At 57.2% G+C, this 15,922-nt stretch overlaps 1 protein-coding gene and 1 long non-coding RNA gene across 16 annotated transcripts in view; one reads left to right on the top strand and one right to left on the bottom strand.

Annotated features, from left to right (window-relative positions):
* Positions 1 to 15,922, bottom strand: part of CCDC136 (coiled-coil domain containing 136) — a 29,364-nt gene that overhangs the window by 4,988 nt on the left and 8,454 nt on the right. For 5 of the 13 annotated variants that reach the window (XM_089328556.1, XM_008258226.5, XM_008258227.5 and 2 more), the window contains 13 exons: positions 14,834 to 15,157; positions 11,885 to 11,996; positions 10,813 to 10,981; positions 9,537 to 9,677; positions 9,167 to 9,325; positions 8,726 to 8,896; positions 8,165 to 8,350; positions 6,497 to 6,691; positions 5,791 to 6,021; positions 3,777 to 4,208; positions 2,876 to 3,097; positions 1,598 to 1,879; positions 508 to 840 (listed from right to left, as the gene is read on the bottom strand). In XM_089328556.1, coding sequence (XP_089184682.1) covers positions 508 to 840; positions 1,598 to 1,879; positions 2,876 to 3,097; positions 3,777 to 4,208; positions 5,791 to 6,021; positions 6,497 to 6,691; positions 8,165 to 8,350; positions 8,726 to 8,896; positions 9,167 to 9,325; positions 9,537 to 9,677; positions 10,813 to 10,981; positions 11,885 to 11,996; positions 14,834 to 15,157 — 2,957 coding nt within the window. The remainder of the gene's footprint in view (positions 1 to 507; positions 841 to 1,597; positions 1,880 to 2,875; positions 3,098 to 3,776; positions 4,209 to 5,790; positions 6,022 to 6,496; positions 6,692 to 8,164; positions 8,351 to 8,725; positions 8,897 to 9,166; positions 9,326 to 9,536; positions 9,678 to 10,812; positions 10,982 to 11,884; positions 11,997 to 14,833; positions 15,158 to 15,922) is intronic. The other 8 variants (XM_089328560.1, XM_008258229.5, XM_017342704.4 and 5 more) reach the window with 3 other exon arrangements.
* Positions 1 to 15,922, top strand: part of LOC149127582 (uncharacterized) — a 33,114-nt gene that overhangs the window by 12,989 nt on the left and 4,203 nt on the right. The window contains exon 3 of one of the 3 annotated variants that reach the window (XR_016231021.1): positions 12,087 to 12,459. The exons of the other annotated variants lie outside the window; for them this stretch is intronic. This is a non-coding gene — a long non-coding RNA (uncharacterized LOC149127582). Of the gene's footprint in view, positions 1 to 12,086; positions 12,460 to 15,922 lie in introns of those variants that run through there. 3 annotated transcript variants of the gene reach the window in all.

Here is a 15,922-nt window from a genome sequence, read left to right as displayed (position 1 = left end):
TGTCTCCTCGGGCTGGCCCACGTCCCTGCCAGCTGGACAGACTGAAACTGTCTCTCCTGCGTACTCCCAGTCCCCGCCCTCACGCCCTCACTGCCTGCCTCTTCACTCCCCAAATAGCATCCACAGAGGTTAAGCCTAACAGGGCACCGTGGGGAAACAGGACTGAGCCACTGGTCCAGGCTGACAGAAACGCCCCGAAGGCCTCTCGCTGGCAACACCCCTCCTGCAGAGCCAGGGGCAGTGAGGAGGCAACCCCCCGAGTGAGAACGGTGACAAGGACTACCGTGTAAATGAAAGGACACAGGCGCCAAAGACCCCACCTCCGGTCCGCATCCGCACCGTGGTCTCCACCTGCCACTTCCTGCAGAGAAACGGCTCTCCCCACCCCCTTCTCCGTCTCCACCTTCCCTCCTGTGCCAGGCCAGCGGTGGCTGGGCCACCCCTGAACACGGGGGCACCTGAGCCCCCGCCCTTTTCCCACCTGATCCAGCCTCTGGCTGTGGTTACCTTTTTACTCTCAGAAAGTTTGAGGGGGCTGTTTTCCTCGGCTGTCTCAGGGCGAGAGTCCTCGTCCTCGTCCTCGTCCTCTTCGTTGTCTTCCCCCTTGTCCTCCGGTTCTCTGTATTCTTCGTACTCCTCCTCCTCCTCCTCCTCCGCGGCTGCTGTAGCCTCCCCGGGATCTGCTGGCTCAGTAGCTTGCTCACCCCGAGACTCGCACTTCGCTTTCTCTTCCGGGACTTCCTTTTTGTCCTTCTCTGTCCCCTCTTTCCTTTCGTCCTCTTTTGCTAGCTTCTCTAAGTCCGACCGGCTGGCCTTGTAGTACAGCACCACCTCCAGACTCTGCGGGGTGGAGGCAGTTACCTGGGAAGGCTACCTGGGAGGGTTCCCATTCTCACTCGGGAAGCTTTCCAGCTGCCACGGTGCGAGGGTGCGGCGCTCCGTTCTGGGGCTGCAAGGCGCCAACCTCGCGGAACAGAACACCCTGGCTTCTCGGGCCCCAGACAGCCGCTGGCCGTGAAGCCACTTCAAGCAGCCCCCAGAGCTGAAGGTTCCCGGGCTCTGTGCCTCAGCTCCTGCATCCCACCCCTCACAAGGGGCTCCTCTGCATCCCATCCTCTCGGGCTTATTAGCAAACAACTACTTTGAACAATATCTTTCCCCTCATCTCTCAGTCCTTCTCTCGGGCACATACCCCAGGTGGGACGGGCGCCCCAGCATCAGGGCTGGGCTACCCGGAGCAGTCGCTCAGCCCAGCGGCTGTGGTCCTTGGGGGCCGCACCCACTCTCCCCATAGCTTCACAGGAAGAGAACAAAGCGACTTCCTGCAAAGATGGAGCTTTCGCCAACACTGCAGAAGTCCAGGGAGCTTTTCTACAAATGCCATGGGTCTTCAAAAATGCCCAAAACTCTGCATGGATTCCCAAAAGCTTTTTTTTTTTTTTTTTTTTTTTGGCACCAAAATGAACTTGTGCTTGAATTCCATCTCTGCCCAAGCGTCCTGCGGCCCCTGGTACCTCGCCTGGTTGCAGTGCTGGTGGAGAGGAGGCTTCCTCCGGGGATCTGCGCTGCCTACCTGGTTGCTAAGGTTACCACTCACCTTCCTGGTCTCAAAGCTGTCCTCGGAGCTGTCTGAGCAGGGCTTGGGCGCCTTTTTATTCTTAAACCCGTTGGCATTCTTGTTCCCATTTTTACTGCTGTTCTTCCCCTTGCTCTCCTTGGCGACGCAGGGCTTCTTCTCCTTGAGCCGGCACAGTTCTTCCTGGCAGCTCTGCAGCTGCCCCTCCAGCTGCTCCTGCACTGCCAGCAGCCGGCCCTGCTCATCCATGCTAGCCTGGTACTGTAGCTGCAGCTCCCGCAGCTTGGCCTGTAGCTCTTTGATCTGTCGGCAGTGGGGGGAGGGAGGCCGGCAGTCACCCGGAGCTGGGCCCATGGGGTCAGCTTGGGCCCTGCTTAGGGGTGCTGGGGAGTCGCTGCCTCAGTCTCCCTGCTGATGCCCACGGGGACGTAGACAATAAAGGAACCATCAAACTGGAAAACCAGCCTCCGAAATGGTCTTGCACAGGGCTTCTCTCTGACCTGAGGCACCTGATGGTTTACATGTGACACGATGGAAAGATGTCGACGTAAGAGATGCTTTCTCCCGTGACTTGGCCGGAGACTAACTAGGGGGTGGCTGCCACTTCTGAGCCTCAGGGATTTATTATATAACCCTTTTCATGGAAATTCCTACCCCAGCCAACCCATTTCTCTAATGGGTACGGCAACTCGAGGATCTGGGCCGTGCAGTCCTGCGACACACTGGCTCCTGCACCTCTCCTGGAGGCAGACAAGTCAGAGCCTGGGACTTGCTGGGACTCCCTGCTCTGCTCGCGTCTTCCTGGGCTGGGCTGATGCTGGCACTAAGAACCTGCTCAGTGGGTATGAACACTCAGCAGCCTGGGCTCCCGTGCTCGCCGCCACACACGCAGTGCCCCACCACCACCTCCACTGGCCAGAGACTACGCCTTCTGTGCCCTTCCTGGTGTCACACGAGACCAAAAGGAAGGGAACAAGGCCCCTGCCCTCGGGTGCTTACACTCTGGTTGAGGAGACAAGAAAACTACAGGCAGAACAGAGAACAGGCTCTCCAGAAGTGCCCTGGGACACCAAGAGGACAGGAGTGGCCGAGGGAAGAGTCCAGTGCAGGCCAGCACAGCGGGCACTTGAGAGATGCCCCTGTCCCCGAGCACGTCCGTCCAGGATGCGCAGATGCCCCGCCTCCTAGGATTCGGTCTCCCTGCCTGGTCCCTCTCGTCAATATCTCTGAAATGGCCGTGACCTCCTGTGGCTCTGGGGACTCCTGGGAGGAGCCCTGCCTCCCCGGCGGCGGCGTTACCTCGCTCTTGTCACACGGAGGGGTTGCGGGCTTGTCCAGGCCTTCCATGCACTCCTGGAAATCCCTTTCGCACGCATCCAGCTCCGCCCGCAGCGCTCTCTGCTGGTCCAGCAGCTTGTTCATCTGCTCCTGCAGCTGGCGGTGCTCCTCCTGGCTCATCTGGTCCAGGGCCTGCACTGCCTGCAGCTTGGTCAGCACCTTAGCCACCGAGTCCTCAAAGTGCTGTGGAGGGCGGAGGAGCAATGGCAGCACCCTGAGAACCGCCTGAGCTCCGCCCCATCCTGTGAGGCCCTTCCCTGGATACAGAAGGACGGCCAAGGGTCTGAGCTGTGCAGGGGGACGCTGTCTCTCTCCGCTTAGAGTCCATGACCAGGCTGATAAAGATTCCTGGGGCCGGCACTATGGCGTAGTAGGTTAAGCCTCTGCCTGCAGCGCCAGCATCCCAAATGGGCACTGGTTCGAGTCCTGGCTGCTCCACTTCCTGTCCAACTCCCTGCTAATGGCCTGGGAAAGCAGTAGAAGATGGCCCAGGTGCTTGGGCCCCTGCATCCGTGTAGGAGACCTGGAAGAAGCTCCTGGCTCCTGGCTTCAGATTGGCCGAGCTCTAGCTGTTGCAGCCATTTGGGAAGTGAACCAGCGGATGGAAGACCTCTCTCTCTGTCTCCCTCTCTCTGTCTGTAAGTGCCTCTCAGATAAATACTTCTTAAAAAGAAATAAAAAGAACACTCCTGAATCTCAGGCCTCCATCCAGATGGGGGCATCTCTCGGGGAGGGAGGACCGCCAGGGGCGGAGGGGCCTCACTTCCTGCCAGTAACCCCCCAGCTCGGCTTGGATCCTGTTCCACTGACCCTGCGGGAGCATCGTCTTCCCCTGCCTGACCTGTCATCGGGCGACTGTTACCTCCATGTCTGCAGGCTCGGCTAGGTCCTCGCTAGGGCTGCTGCTGGCGTAACTCTTGTGATAGGTGTCCGAGCTGCAGCTGCTGCTGCCGTAACTCTTCCGGTAGGAGCCGCTGCCACTGCTGGAGCCGCTGCTGCTGCGGTAGCTCTTCTCGTGGGCCTCGCTCGTGCCGCTCCCGTAACTCTTGAGGAGGTTCTCGCTGCTGGGAGCCACGCTGCCGTGGTTCTTCTTGTAGGACTCAAGGCTCGCCTTGGCCGCAGGCGACTGGTCTTGGAGCAGCTGCATCTCTTCCAGGCAGAACTGCAGGTCGGCCTGCAGCCTCTTCCGCTCCTCCAGCAGCTTCTCGTGCTCCTGCTGCAGTAGCTCCTGTTCCGCCTGACTCTCGCTGTACAGCACCTGCAGAGCCTGCAGCTGGCCCCTGAGCAGCTGGGACTGCCAGGGTAGGTAGGGGCGGGAGACATGACTGTTACCCCTAAGCGTGTCAGTCCTTCTAGCTACACCTCGGCTGGAGCAGGTGTCTGCCAAGTGCCCACAGAAACGGGAGGTTTCCTGCTCGTCTGGAAGAATCTCGGCCGGAGCAGACACTCCCATTTCTGCTGTGGGACCTCCCTCTCTCCTTGGGTCTCAAGAATACCCCGGATCCTCACCCCACCCTCTTCTCTCTCAGTGGATTCATTATCCTGACCCTTAGCATCAGTCTCTCCCTGCCCCCAGTTCTAAAATCAACCCCGCCAATTGCGGTGTGAAAGGTTGGGCCTCTGCCTGCAGCGCTGGTATCCCGCATGGGTGCAGCTCAAGTCTCGGCTGTTCCACTTTTGATCCAGCTTCCTGCTAATGCCCCTGGGAACGCAGCGGAAGATGGTCCAAGTGGTTGGGCCCCTGCACCCATGTGGGAGACCTGGAGGAAGCTCCTGGCTCCTGGCTTTGGTCTGGCCTGGCCCCGGCTGTTGCGGCCATCTGGGGAGTAGGCCGATAGATGAAAGATTCTCTCTCTTTCTCCGCTTTCATATAAATGCATAAATCTTTTAAAATAAAAATCAAGTCAACTCAGCCTTAAACAGGGGCCTATAAAATATTCTTCCTTGGAAGATGCAGACTTGGACTCAAGGGCTAACTATTAATCCCTGAACCTCCTGCCCCGATTCTGAAGTTGACCTCTGGGCACATCTCCCAGCCTCCTGGGCCTGGCTTCTTGGCTGCAGATGCCCGGCGCGAGATCCGAGCAGCTTAGGAAAGACATTATACCTGCTTCCCATCTCTGCTATGAGGGTGCTCAGCCTGGACATCTGATATCCCTGAAATTTGAGCAAGCCTCATAGTTTGGACTGCTGTGGCCCCTGGTTCTCCTTGCTTAGGCAAATAGCTGGGTGAACAGACTCTGCCTCAAACGGAACTATCTACCTGCTCTCACAGAGACCTTGGACTAACTGTGTGCCCTATCCCTAAGCAGACTTGTCTGGAAATGCCTGCCCCACACGCAGGGCCCCTGGCTGGCGCTCTGATGCACCCATTTTCTGGGCTAGGCCTGATCTGGCTCTGTCGCTGCCACCAAAGTTCCAGCTCAGGTAGTGGTGGGTGTTCGAAGAAACTCACACGCTAAGAACTCTCCCCGTGGAAACGAGTGGGCCCGGATCTGTCTCACGTAGAACACCGAAAGGCTACAGCTTTGGTGACCTGAGACGTGTGCTCTGCTGCTCATGGGAAAGGGTGATGCATTTGAGTCACTCCAAAGGAATCCCGGCGCACACTGAATCCACATGAAGTTGATGGCACTGAGTCATATGATCAGGACACAGCCCGCCAGGCCATCCCCACTCTGCTCTAAGGACCCACGGGGCTCCCGCAGGGCCCTACACGCAGGTGAGGCTCTCTGGCTCCATCTCAGTGGAGCCCTGGCTGGCCGAGGGCAGGCCTTCAGCCTTATCCTTACTCCTGGCCCGACAGGTCTCCTAGCCCCGGGGCCCTCCTGTCCCAGAACTCTGCGAGGCTGCCCCCCACCTCTTGCTAGAGTTACCTTGTTTTCATCATCACATTTCGAGGACTTAGCCCATTTGGGGTCCTCAGGATTCTCCACCACTTCCTGGAAATGTGTCTCTTTGAAGTGCCGCAGCGCTTTGTGCGTCTCTAATTGTTCTTTCAGTATACTCGCTTGGCTCTCTATCAGTTTTTTCTGCTCATTCTGCATGCCTTGGTAAAGCATCTGCAGTTCACAGAGGTCTTGCAGCTTTGTCAGTATGTCCTGACTCTGTGGGGTGGGACGGGAGGAAGGAGTTGGGCTGGGGAACCGGCAGGCTCCTGTGCCGCCTCCCCCCCGGGAACCAGTCCCTTCCGGATGAATCTCTGTGCTGGCCCTGCACAGCCCAGTGGGGACTGGGGGGGTCTTTCCAGGAGGACCTGCTAAGCGCGTAGTGCTGGTCTCTTAGGGTTCGTTTTCAAAGGGCTTTCAGGTGCATTGTCTCCAAGCATAGAAATGCTGCACAGATTCCAGAATAGAGAATGTGTTCTAAGACGTGCATGTCTTACGAGAAAAAGCCTCATCAGCTCCATGGAGCTTTTGGGTTTTGTGGGGCGGGGAACAGTGAGAAAGTAAGCAGTGACGGGCTCAGGCAGGAAGAAGTCCAGTCCCCAGGCTATTTATGCTTCCCAAGGACAGCCACATGTCGGAGGTCCTGAGAGCAGCCTCCGGGGACGGACGGCGGTCACGCCCTGGCTGCCGTTACCTTCCGGACGAGCCCGCTCTTGGGGAGCGGGAACATGAGCTTGTGCAGCTCTTCTTGCAGCTGGCCCTGCTCCTCCTGCAACCGCTTCTGATCCTCCAGGAGCTCGCACTGCTCCATCTGCAGCTGCCCCAGCTCCTTCTGGCTGACCTTGAACTTCTCCTGCAATTCTGTCAGTCTGGACAGCAGTGCATCACACTGTGGGCGGGTGAGGGGAAGGGCTGGTTACTCTGCAGGGCGCACCTCCTGGCTGGCCAGCGGAGCAATTCTGTGCTTGTGGCTCCCGAGGGTCTCCCTCCCGGTAGACTCACTTCAGTCCCAAGCACACTGCCCCCAGACAGACCAGGCGCTAGATGCTGAAGATGGCACTGCCGCCGGCCGCCGTGTGGCTGCTTGGCAGCCTTCTACACTGGCCCTGTGAGCCCCTTGCAGGAGGGGGCTGCTCTCAGACCCCTCCCTTCTCAGCCCCCTTCCCATCTCCGGCGCTGGAAACGCCAGCTCCTGCGACCCTCCACTTGTTTTCAGACCCAATCATGCTCCTTACCAATAAGGACTTAATTTCACTCCACGTTTTCCCATTTTTGTTTTCCTAACCAGCTCTTACAATCTTCGGAAAAGTACTAGTTAGTGCTGAGGTGGGTTGAGTAGACTAAATCCCAAACCCAGAGCTTCTGAAGACCTAAGCCAATCCTGATGCCATGCCATGGCTGGAGAAGAGCCAGTTCTGGATACCAGCACCTGCTCCTTCCCCAGAGTGCTTCCCACCAGGAGAGGGGCGATGGGCACAGGCCCCGGGCCCCTAAGCTGAGTGCGGGCGGAGGGAGAGGGCCCAGAGGCGCAAACAGACTGCGAGGCGTCACATCCTCCATCTTCCCAGGCCTCTCGCTAGGGACACAGCTGCTGGCTGGGGAGGAGCTGCCGAGGGTTCTGGCACAATGGCACCGGCTCCTCCGGCTTTTGAGAGTCTAGTGCCTTGTCTCCAACCGGCTTCCACCCCTTTCCACTTCCTATCGGCAACCAGGAGCTGAACATGCTTTTATTATTAAAAGATAACGCCTTGCACTTTATACTCTACGGAAAAAGAAGAGGTGCATACAGCCTTAGTGATCACTGCCAGCATTTATTACTAACCGGAAGTGAGGTGGGGGGGGTGCTCTGCTCCAGGTGAAGAGGAGGAAATGTAGGCTTCCAGAATTTACTCCAAACATCACAGAATAGATCCTGGGAGAGCCTAGACCCTCTGTCACCCACCTCTGAGCCCGAGGCCACACCCACTCCCTTCCCAGAGCATCTGTCGTCTGCCTCAGAAACCCGGCCCCCGTCTTTACAGTTCCAGCAGTAACCGTGTGGGAGGTCGGCCAGTGTGTACGCTCTGCTCCACAAACACCCAGAGGGGCTCACTAGTTTAACACCAGCGGACAACACATCCACCCACGCGGACTCACGTCAGACACTGGTATCCACAGGGGCTTCTCTCGCTACGCTGTGGCTCTGGCTCAAAGGCAAGGTCAAGGAAAACCGTTTCCCAGGTGGCAGCAGGTGGCTGTGCCCGCTTCCCGGCTAGGGAGCCCTCAAGCCCGCTGCGGGGCTGGCTCCGTCTCTTGCCTCTGTCGCACCGCCTCTCCCTGGAGCGAGTACCTGGGAACGCTCACCTCTCGGGATTACAGTTACCTTGTTAGCACATTTGTCCTTGTCCTCGAGAAGGGGCTGGGTGGTCTTGAGCTCGTCCAGCTCCAGCTGGCACAGCAGGAAGTCCTGCTCGAGCTGGTCGTACATGTGCTTCTGCCGCTCCAGCTCGTCCTTGCTGTCCTCGTACAGTCGCTTTATCTCCCGAAGCTGGGCTTGCGTCTCTGTGTTCTGGGCAGGGGAGCCAGGGCCGGCCGTCACCCGGGGAGCCGCTGCCGCCGCACGCGCTCCTCTCAGGAGGGGACTACAGGGCGTCCATCGGTCCTCCCCTGTCCCTTTCGGCCCCAGTGTCATCCCAGCCAGGGACCCCCAAGATGGGCCCAGCCCTAACAGGCTTGGAACAGAGACCTCCTGGGCTTCCCTTCGTGGGGAGCGGGGAGAGGGGACTTGCTCTTTGTATAGGGGCCGGCTTTCTGATTGGACATCAGAGGAAGCTGAGAGGAGTCTCCATTGCCCTCAGCACCTCTTTGGCCCTCACAGAGCGGCTCTCCCTCCCCCTCCCGCCCGGCGCTGCCTGCCCCCAGCCCCTCCCTGGCGCTGCTTTACCTTGTCTGCGCTCTCTCGGAAGCAGGACACCATGTTCTTGAGGCCCTGCAGCTCTGCCTCGTGGCCCCGCAGCTGCTCCTGCAGCTGCTGCTGCACCTGCAACAGCTTCTCCTTCTCTTTCGTGGTGGTCTGGTACTGCAGCTGCAGCTTCTGGACCCGGCACAGCAGTTCCTGCAGGAAAGCAGGGCTTTGGGCGGTGCCGGCGGCTTCCTTTACTCACTCTCCTGCCTGAGCCATCCGGACACGGATGGCCCGGGGCTTGCTTTCTTCCTGCCCCTCCTGCCTGGTGCTCACCTACCCGAGACGGCACCGAGGGGCCCGCGGCTCTTCACCCACCTGCCCGGCTGCCCAGCTGGCGGCTGGAGCTATTTTTAACGCTCCACTCGCAGCCGGCATCTCCCGCGATGCAGGTGCTCCCGGCACCTCTGGCTGCCCTCTCACCTTCTCAGCCTGGCTCTCCGTGACCGTGGACGTTGTGACCTTGAGCTGCCGGAGCTCAGACTGAAGCTGCAGCTGCACTTTCAAGAGCTCCTTCTGTTCATCCTGGCTGGCGTCGTACTTCTGCTGCAGGGCACAGAGCCTGGTCTTCAGTTCCTCGTTCTGTGCGGGGGAGACGTGGGTAGCACTGTCACCCTTCTGGACACGGCAGGCCCCTCTACAGACGCGGACGCCTTGAGGAGCTCCCGTGGGCCTAGGGTTGGGCTTCTCGGGGGAGGCCCTGGTTGTGGGGTAAAGGTCAGCAGGGCGGGCCGCAGGTTCTGTGCCCGTCGTCCCGTGCGGCAGCGGCAGCGGCTGCGCGCAGGCCGCTCACCTGGACGACGCTGTGAGAGGTCTGGAACCGCAGCACCTCGTTCTGCGCGCACTTGAGCTCCCTCTGCAGCCGCCTCTGCTCCTCCTCGCCGACCCGCCGGTGGTGCTGTAGCTCTTGCAATTCTCCACACAATTCCTTGCACTGCGCGGGAAACGGAGCAGGCAGCCCGGCTGATGGCAGGTGCCACGCGTGCTCCAGACAGGCTCGGGGAAAGCCTGCATTCCTTCAGTTGGAACACAGTCGTGGGTCCCTTAACGATAGCCGTGATGTGTTCTGGGAAATGCACTGTTGTGCAAACATCATGGACGTACAGACGTACATGGTACAAAGCCTAGTACATTCTAGCTGGCCTGGTTTGTACACGTGTATGCATCCCCTATTGGTCCTAAGGCCATGATGGACAAAACAACACGAGGCTAAACCAAGCACAAGAGGAAAACAATGCGATCAAGAGACGAGGTAGGGACCAGTGCTGTGGCATAGTGGGTAAAGTGCCGCCTGCAGTGCTGGCACCACATGGGCGTTGGTTCGAGTCCCAGCTGCTCTACTTCCGATCCAGGCTATGGCCTGGGAAAGCAGGAGAAGATGGAAGTGCCTGCGCCCCTGCACCCACATGAGACACCTGGAAGAAGCTCCAGGCTCCTGGCTTCAGATCAGCCCAGCTCCACTTGTTGTAGTCATCTGGGGAATGAACTAGCAGATGGAAGACCTTTCTCTCTTTCTCTCTCTCTGCCTCTCTGTAACTCTGCTTTTTAAATAAATAAAAAAAATTTTTAAGAGAGATGAGGTGAACACAAGCTGTCTGAGGCTGTTTCACAGCCAACTTTTCTTCTAACAAGGAGGAGCACGCTCTAAAGTAATAAGTAGCATAGTAAATACATAAACCGGTAACACAGCATTTACTAGCATTGTCACGTCCAACGGCCTGCACACACCTGCACCTCTGCACCTTCACAGGGCTGGCAGTGCCATTGGTTTGTTTACACCAACACTGCCACAGACCCACGAGTGACGTGTCTCCCGATGACACTAGGACGTCTCAGCGTCACTAGGCAGGAGGAGCTCCTTGGCCCGCCCACTGGAGATGCAGCTGCTGCCCAAGTGTCACTGCGCAGCCCCCGGCTGCTCTCTACGGCCAGTGACATGCCTCCTTGGCCAGCGCTGAGCGGAAGGTGAAAGGGAGCTGTGGAAGGAGCCCGCCGCCCCTCCCCTCCCCTCCCCTCCCCTCCTCTCCCCTCCCCTCCTCTGCCCTCCCCTGCCCGCGGTGTACACGTACCTTGGTCTTCATGCTCAGCATCTGCTCCTCAGCCCCCAGCAGCTGCTGTCGCAACAGCTGCATTCCAGGGTCGGGCTCCGGGAAATCCGCCTCGAAAGTCTGAGACTCGGTCGATGTCATGCTCTTCAGTGTTTGGGACTCCAGCCACCTCTCCGTCGCTCTCCGTGTCCTGTAACCCAGAACCCCAAAGCCCCGTTGGAAGGAACTCTGTCACTAGCGAACCTGGCTAGACCACTAGCCAAGCGGCCTCCATCCTTATGCCTTCAGATTATACCGAAGAGAGGCGGGGCCTTCTGCCGCGATGCACCTCCCAGATAAGCACGTGGAGAAGAGGACAGTCGCCGGGATCTCTTCTGCAGAGGCGTGTGGGCCCTGGGAGGCCCTACGAGTACCAGTCCAGTTGGTTTCAAGGCTGGGCCTGGTAGCAAGCCAGCTCCAGTCTGGCTGCGCTAAGCCATTAGACCTAATCAAGTCTGCATGGACAGTGTAGGAATGTCTTCTCAACCTACTCTCAGGCAGAGCAAACCAGACCCCGATAGCTACAGTGGAAGAAAACTAAATCTTAAGATTTATTTATTTAGCATGAAAGTGTCAGAGTCACAGAGAGAGAGGTCTTCCATCACTGGTTTACTCCCCAGATGGCTGCAATGGCCAGTGTTGGGCCAGGCTGAAGCCAGGAGCTTCGTCTGGGTCTCCCACATGGGTGGCAGGGGCCCAAACACTTGAGCCATCTTCTGCTGCTTTCCCCAGGCCATTAGCAGGGAGCTGGATTGGAAGTGGAGCAGCCGGGACACAAACCGGCGCCCACATGGGATGCCAGTGTTGTGGGCAGCAGCTTTACCTGCCACGCCACAACGCTGGCCCCAAGAAAGCTAAATTTCAGAAGCCATTCAGCTCTGGTTCTGAGATCATCAGGCTGGGTTCCTGTGCCTGCCTCCAGGCGATCTATCAGGGAGAGGACCAGCTCTCCAGGATCAGAGGAACACTGGTGCCCCCGGTGTCCGCCTTCAGGGATGCCCGAGGCAGTCTTGCCAAGCCCCACCCACCCGCCCCTCCAGCGGCCCGGCTGTACCTCTCGCTCTCGAGATCCGCGAGCTGCCCCGTGAGGCTGCTGTTGCTCTCCTGCAGGGCCCGGTACTCCTCGTTCAGGAAGTGGTAGCGCTCCTGCAACTGCTGCAGTTCTTCTGCACAGGACAAACAGAGCGAGGTGAGCGCCTCGGGGTGGGGGAAGCACGGGTGAGGACCCCCCCCACACACCCCGTTTTCCTGCCTAGAAACCCGAGAGCACAAGCCGGAACAGCTTCACTTTTTCTGAAGACAGAGAAGAGACACCACTCCCAGAGGCTCAGAAGACAGGCCCAGAAGATGCCACAGCACCGGGAGGCCGTCCTGGAGATCTGCCCTACCCACAGCAGGGTCTTGAGCTTCCGGGGGCTTGGGGGACTTTGATTAGGTTTCTGGTGTTCTGTATTTATAGTTGTTTACGATTCCTTTAGAACCAAAAGCTGAGAGCTGTGAACTCTGCCAGACAACCCAGCTGTTCTGATCTTTCTTTTCCTTCCTTTATCACCATTTCAAACACTCTGTTTGGTCTTGATGTGGTCAAGAATTTTTTTCTAATTTTTTTAATAAATGATTGTTTTTTAAGATATGCCATTTATTTGAAAGGCAGAGAGACAGAGAGACAGAGAGAGGTCTTCCATCTGCTGCTTCACTCCCCAAATGGCCACAATGGCTGGGGCTGAACCAGGCCAAAGCCAGGAGCTTGGAACTCCATCCAGGTCTCCCACATGGGTGGCAGAGGCCCAAGCACTTGGGCCATCTTCCACTGCTTTTCCAGGTGCATTAGCAGGGAGCTGGATCAGAAGTGGAGCAGCCGGGACTGGAGCTGATGCTCTGGTGGGATGCTGGTGTCGCAGGCAGCGGCTTAACCTGCTGCGCCACGCCAGTCCCTCCAGCGATCTTCCATCGCCTCACGTATCACCAGCGCCAAGCCTCAGAACAGAGCAGGTTGAACTGCCCCACTGACCCTAAGGCCAAGTTAGCGATAATTTTTGTCACGTCATCATGATGTAAACACCCCTACGTTTTGTTCCCTCGTGACTAGGAACTGTGTCTCCTAGAACACGAATTCTACTGATATTTAACAAACACCGATTTGCTCTGTTTGGAACACAAGGCCTATCTCACCTGCTGGGAGCATCACTGCCCTGAACGTCACTTCTGACGTTTCCTTTCCATTCCAATCAGAGTCCTTAGACTACCACAGGTTACCATAGGAGGAAGGAAGAAAACGGAAACCAGCCCTGTCTGACTTCAGCCTCAGATCGGGCTGCGGTCGCGAATGCTCGCAGCGGTATTTTTCTCTTTAAATAAACTTGTAATTTTAGATTTACTAAAAAGTTGCAAAGGTAGTAGAAAAAAGAAATTATCAGGTAGTAGAATTCCGGGCCGGCGCTGTGGCGCAGTGGATTAAAGTCCTGGCCTGAAGCACCGACATCCTATATGGGCGCTGGTTCTAGTCTGGCTGCTCCACTTCCAATCCAGCTCTCTGCTATGGCCTGGGAAAGCAGTAGAAGATGGCCCAAGTCCTTGGGCCCCTGCACCCATGTGAGAGACCCAGAAGAAGATTCTGGCTCCTGGCTTCGGATCGGCACAGTAGATGGAAGACCTTTCTCTCTGTCTTTCTCTCTCTGTGTAACTCTATCTTTCAAATAAATAAAATAAATCTTAAAAAAAAAAGAAAGAAAGAAAGAAAGAAAAGTAGTAGAGTTCCCTGAGAGAGTTCTCATCTGGTTTCCCCAACTGTTAACATCTCATTACCCCAGGACACGTGGCATGACTCAGCAATCAAGGCTGGCAATTACTGTTCACTCCACTCCACACTGGATTCAGATTTCTCTACACTTTCCCCCAAGGCCCTCTTACCGTTTACCGTTCCAGAACCCCACCTCGCTGTAAGGCCTTGTTCGCCACTTTGAATTCCCCATCCCGGCTGTGGAGATCAAGGCTCAGCGAGAGATGATAACCAGATGGAGTTCACGGTGCTGAGGGGTGGAGCTGTGTTTCTGCACTCTGCCCCTGTCTCACTCCAGCCCAAGCCCTTCCCTCTGCGCTAGCCTCCCTCTCCCTGCACCACCAGCTCTTCTCAGAGGCTGGACATGGCCGGGCAAACTTGAAGGCCTTAGATTCCTTGTTGCTTGCCTCTGCTTGCTTCTGCTTGGCCTGGCCAAATATAGGGCCTCCATTGTGCTCAGACCGGAAGTCCAGGCTCTCTGATGTCGCGAATCCTAGCAACTAGCTGGGCGCCTCACTGGCTGAAGCTTTGAGTGCCTCATATTTTACTGGAAATAATCTTCCTCTCCAGCTGTCTTGAGCTCTGATCTTTTGGCCCTAAAGTTTCCCCACTGGAAGGGTTAGAGGAGCCTCAGAATTAGCACCCCGGAGCCTGGGAAGCAGGGCCGGGCCCCCCATGACACGAGCCGGCAAAGCACCATGAGGCCAGAGCAGCAGGTGGCTTCCCAAGGTGACCCGGCTCTCTCCCCTCCTTCCAGAACTGGACAGCCCAGCAGGAGGGCTTCCCCACAGTCAGGTCAACAAAGCCCTAAAGGCTCTCTGGGGTAGAATTCCCAATGCATGCCTCTCACAGCGCCATGGAATGACTGTAACATCTGAGTACATGTTCTCCCTTACAGTCTCAAGCCAGGTGCTTCCTCCCGGTCTCCCATGCGGGTGCAGGGCCCAAGCACCTGGGCCATCCTCTACTGCCTTCCCGGGCCACAGCAGAGAGCTGGTCTGGAAGAGGAGCAACCAGGAATAGAACCCGGCACCCATATGGGATGCCGGCACCGCAGGTGGAGGATTAGCCAAGTGAGCCACGGCACCGGCCCCACAGTCTCAAGTTTAACCTGGAGGGCTTTTTCCTAGCGGTTCCTAATTCCTCATCCAGCGGCACACTTTTCCACCGCCTTCCTCTGCATTACCCACCCTCCTCTGGCCGGGAGAACTCGCTCTCTCCTACCTTGCAACCCAGAAAAGTCCGAGAGACTTAAACTGTTGGAGGGCTCGGAGCTCTTCATCTCCATCTCGGCGCGCAGGGTGGCGATCTCCAGCTCGTAGTCTCCCCGGATGCGCTCCATGTCGTCCAGCTCGGTCTGCATGCGGCAGAGGTCCTCCTGCAGCGACGCCATGTCGCTCTCATGTTCACTCGCCGAGTCGGCCGCCGCCTGCCGCAGGCTCTGGATCTCGGTCTGGGCCAAGTGCAGCTCCCGCTCGATCTCCTTCAGCTCGCTCTCCTTCTCCCGCTCTAGCAGGGAGATCTCCTCCCGCAGATGGCGAAGCTCACCTGCAGGCCCAAGGGTGCAGAGGGTCAGGGGGACGGCTCATCTACCGCGTGCCGGCGGCACAAAGTTCAAGGTGGACTTACGGCTTGTCCGCGAACTCATGACACCCCAGTGTCCAGGAATAAAAGGAATAGAGCGACTCTGTGTGGTAGGCTGAGTAGAAAAGCAGATTTTGAGGCCTGCTACCAAGTGCAACAACTTGGGCTGCTGTAAACAAAGAGTATTAAGTACTTCCTGGGAGACACCTGACAGTTAAAGACCAAATTTAATTTACGCTATTATTTTTTTAAGATTTAAAACATTTATTTTCATTGTTATTGGAAAAGCAGAGAGAGACAGAGGCAGAGAGACAGCCAGATCTTCCATCTGCTGGTTCACTCCCCAAATGCCCATAACAGCCAGACTTGGGTAAAGTCGAAGCCAGGAACCCAGACCCCATCCAGGTCTCCAATGTGAGTGGCAGGGACCCAGGCACTTGAGCCACCACCTGCTCCCTGCCAGGTGTGCGTTAGCTGCAAGCTGGGTCAGAAGCAGAGGCCGGACTTGAACCAGGCACTCCACAGTGCAGGCCAGGCATCCCAAGTGACAAGTTAACCACTGCACCAAATGCCTATCCCTACTTGATAGTGCTTTATTGCTGGCCTGACTTCTAAACATTCTCCTAGTTAAAAAAAAATTTACAAAAATTATTTTCACCCACTCAAGCTGAGAGCTTGGAAATTATAGAGCCTCAGAGGTCCCACAAACTGCCTGTGGTAAGTACGAGA

The sequence above is a fragment of the Oryctolagus cuniculus genome, chromosome 3, assembly GCF_051225735.1.
Source record: "Oryctolagus cuniculus isolate XC-2025 breed Fujian yellow rabbit chromosome 3, ASM5122573v1, whole genome shotgun sequence".
NCBI classification, from domain to species: domain Eukaryota; kingdom Metazoa; phylum Chordata; class Mammalia; order Lagomorpha; family Leporidae; genus Oryctolagus; species Oryctolagus cuniculus.
Note: the sequence above shows the minus strand (reverse complement) of the source record. Positions and strands in the feature narration are given on the sequence as shown.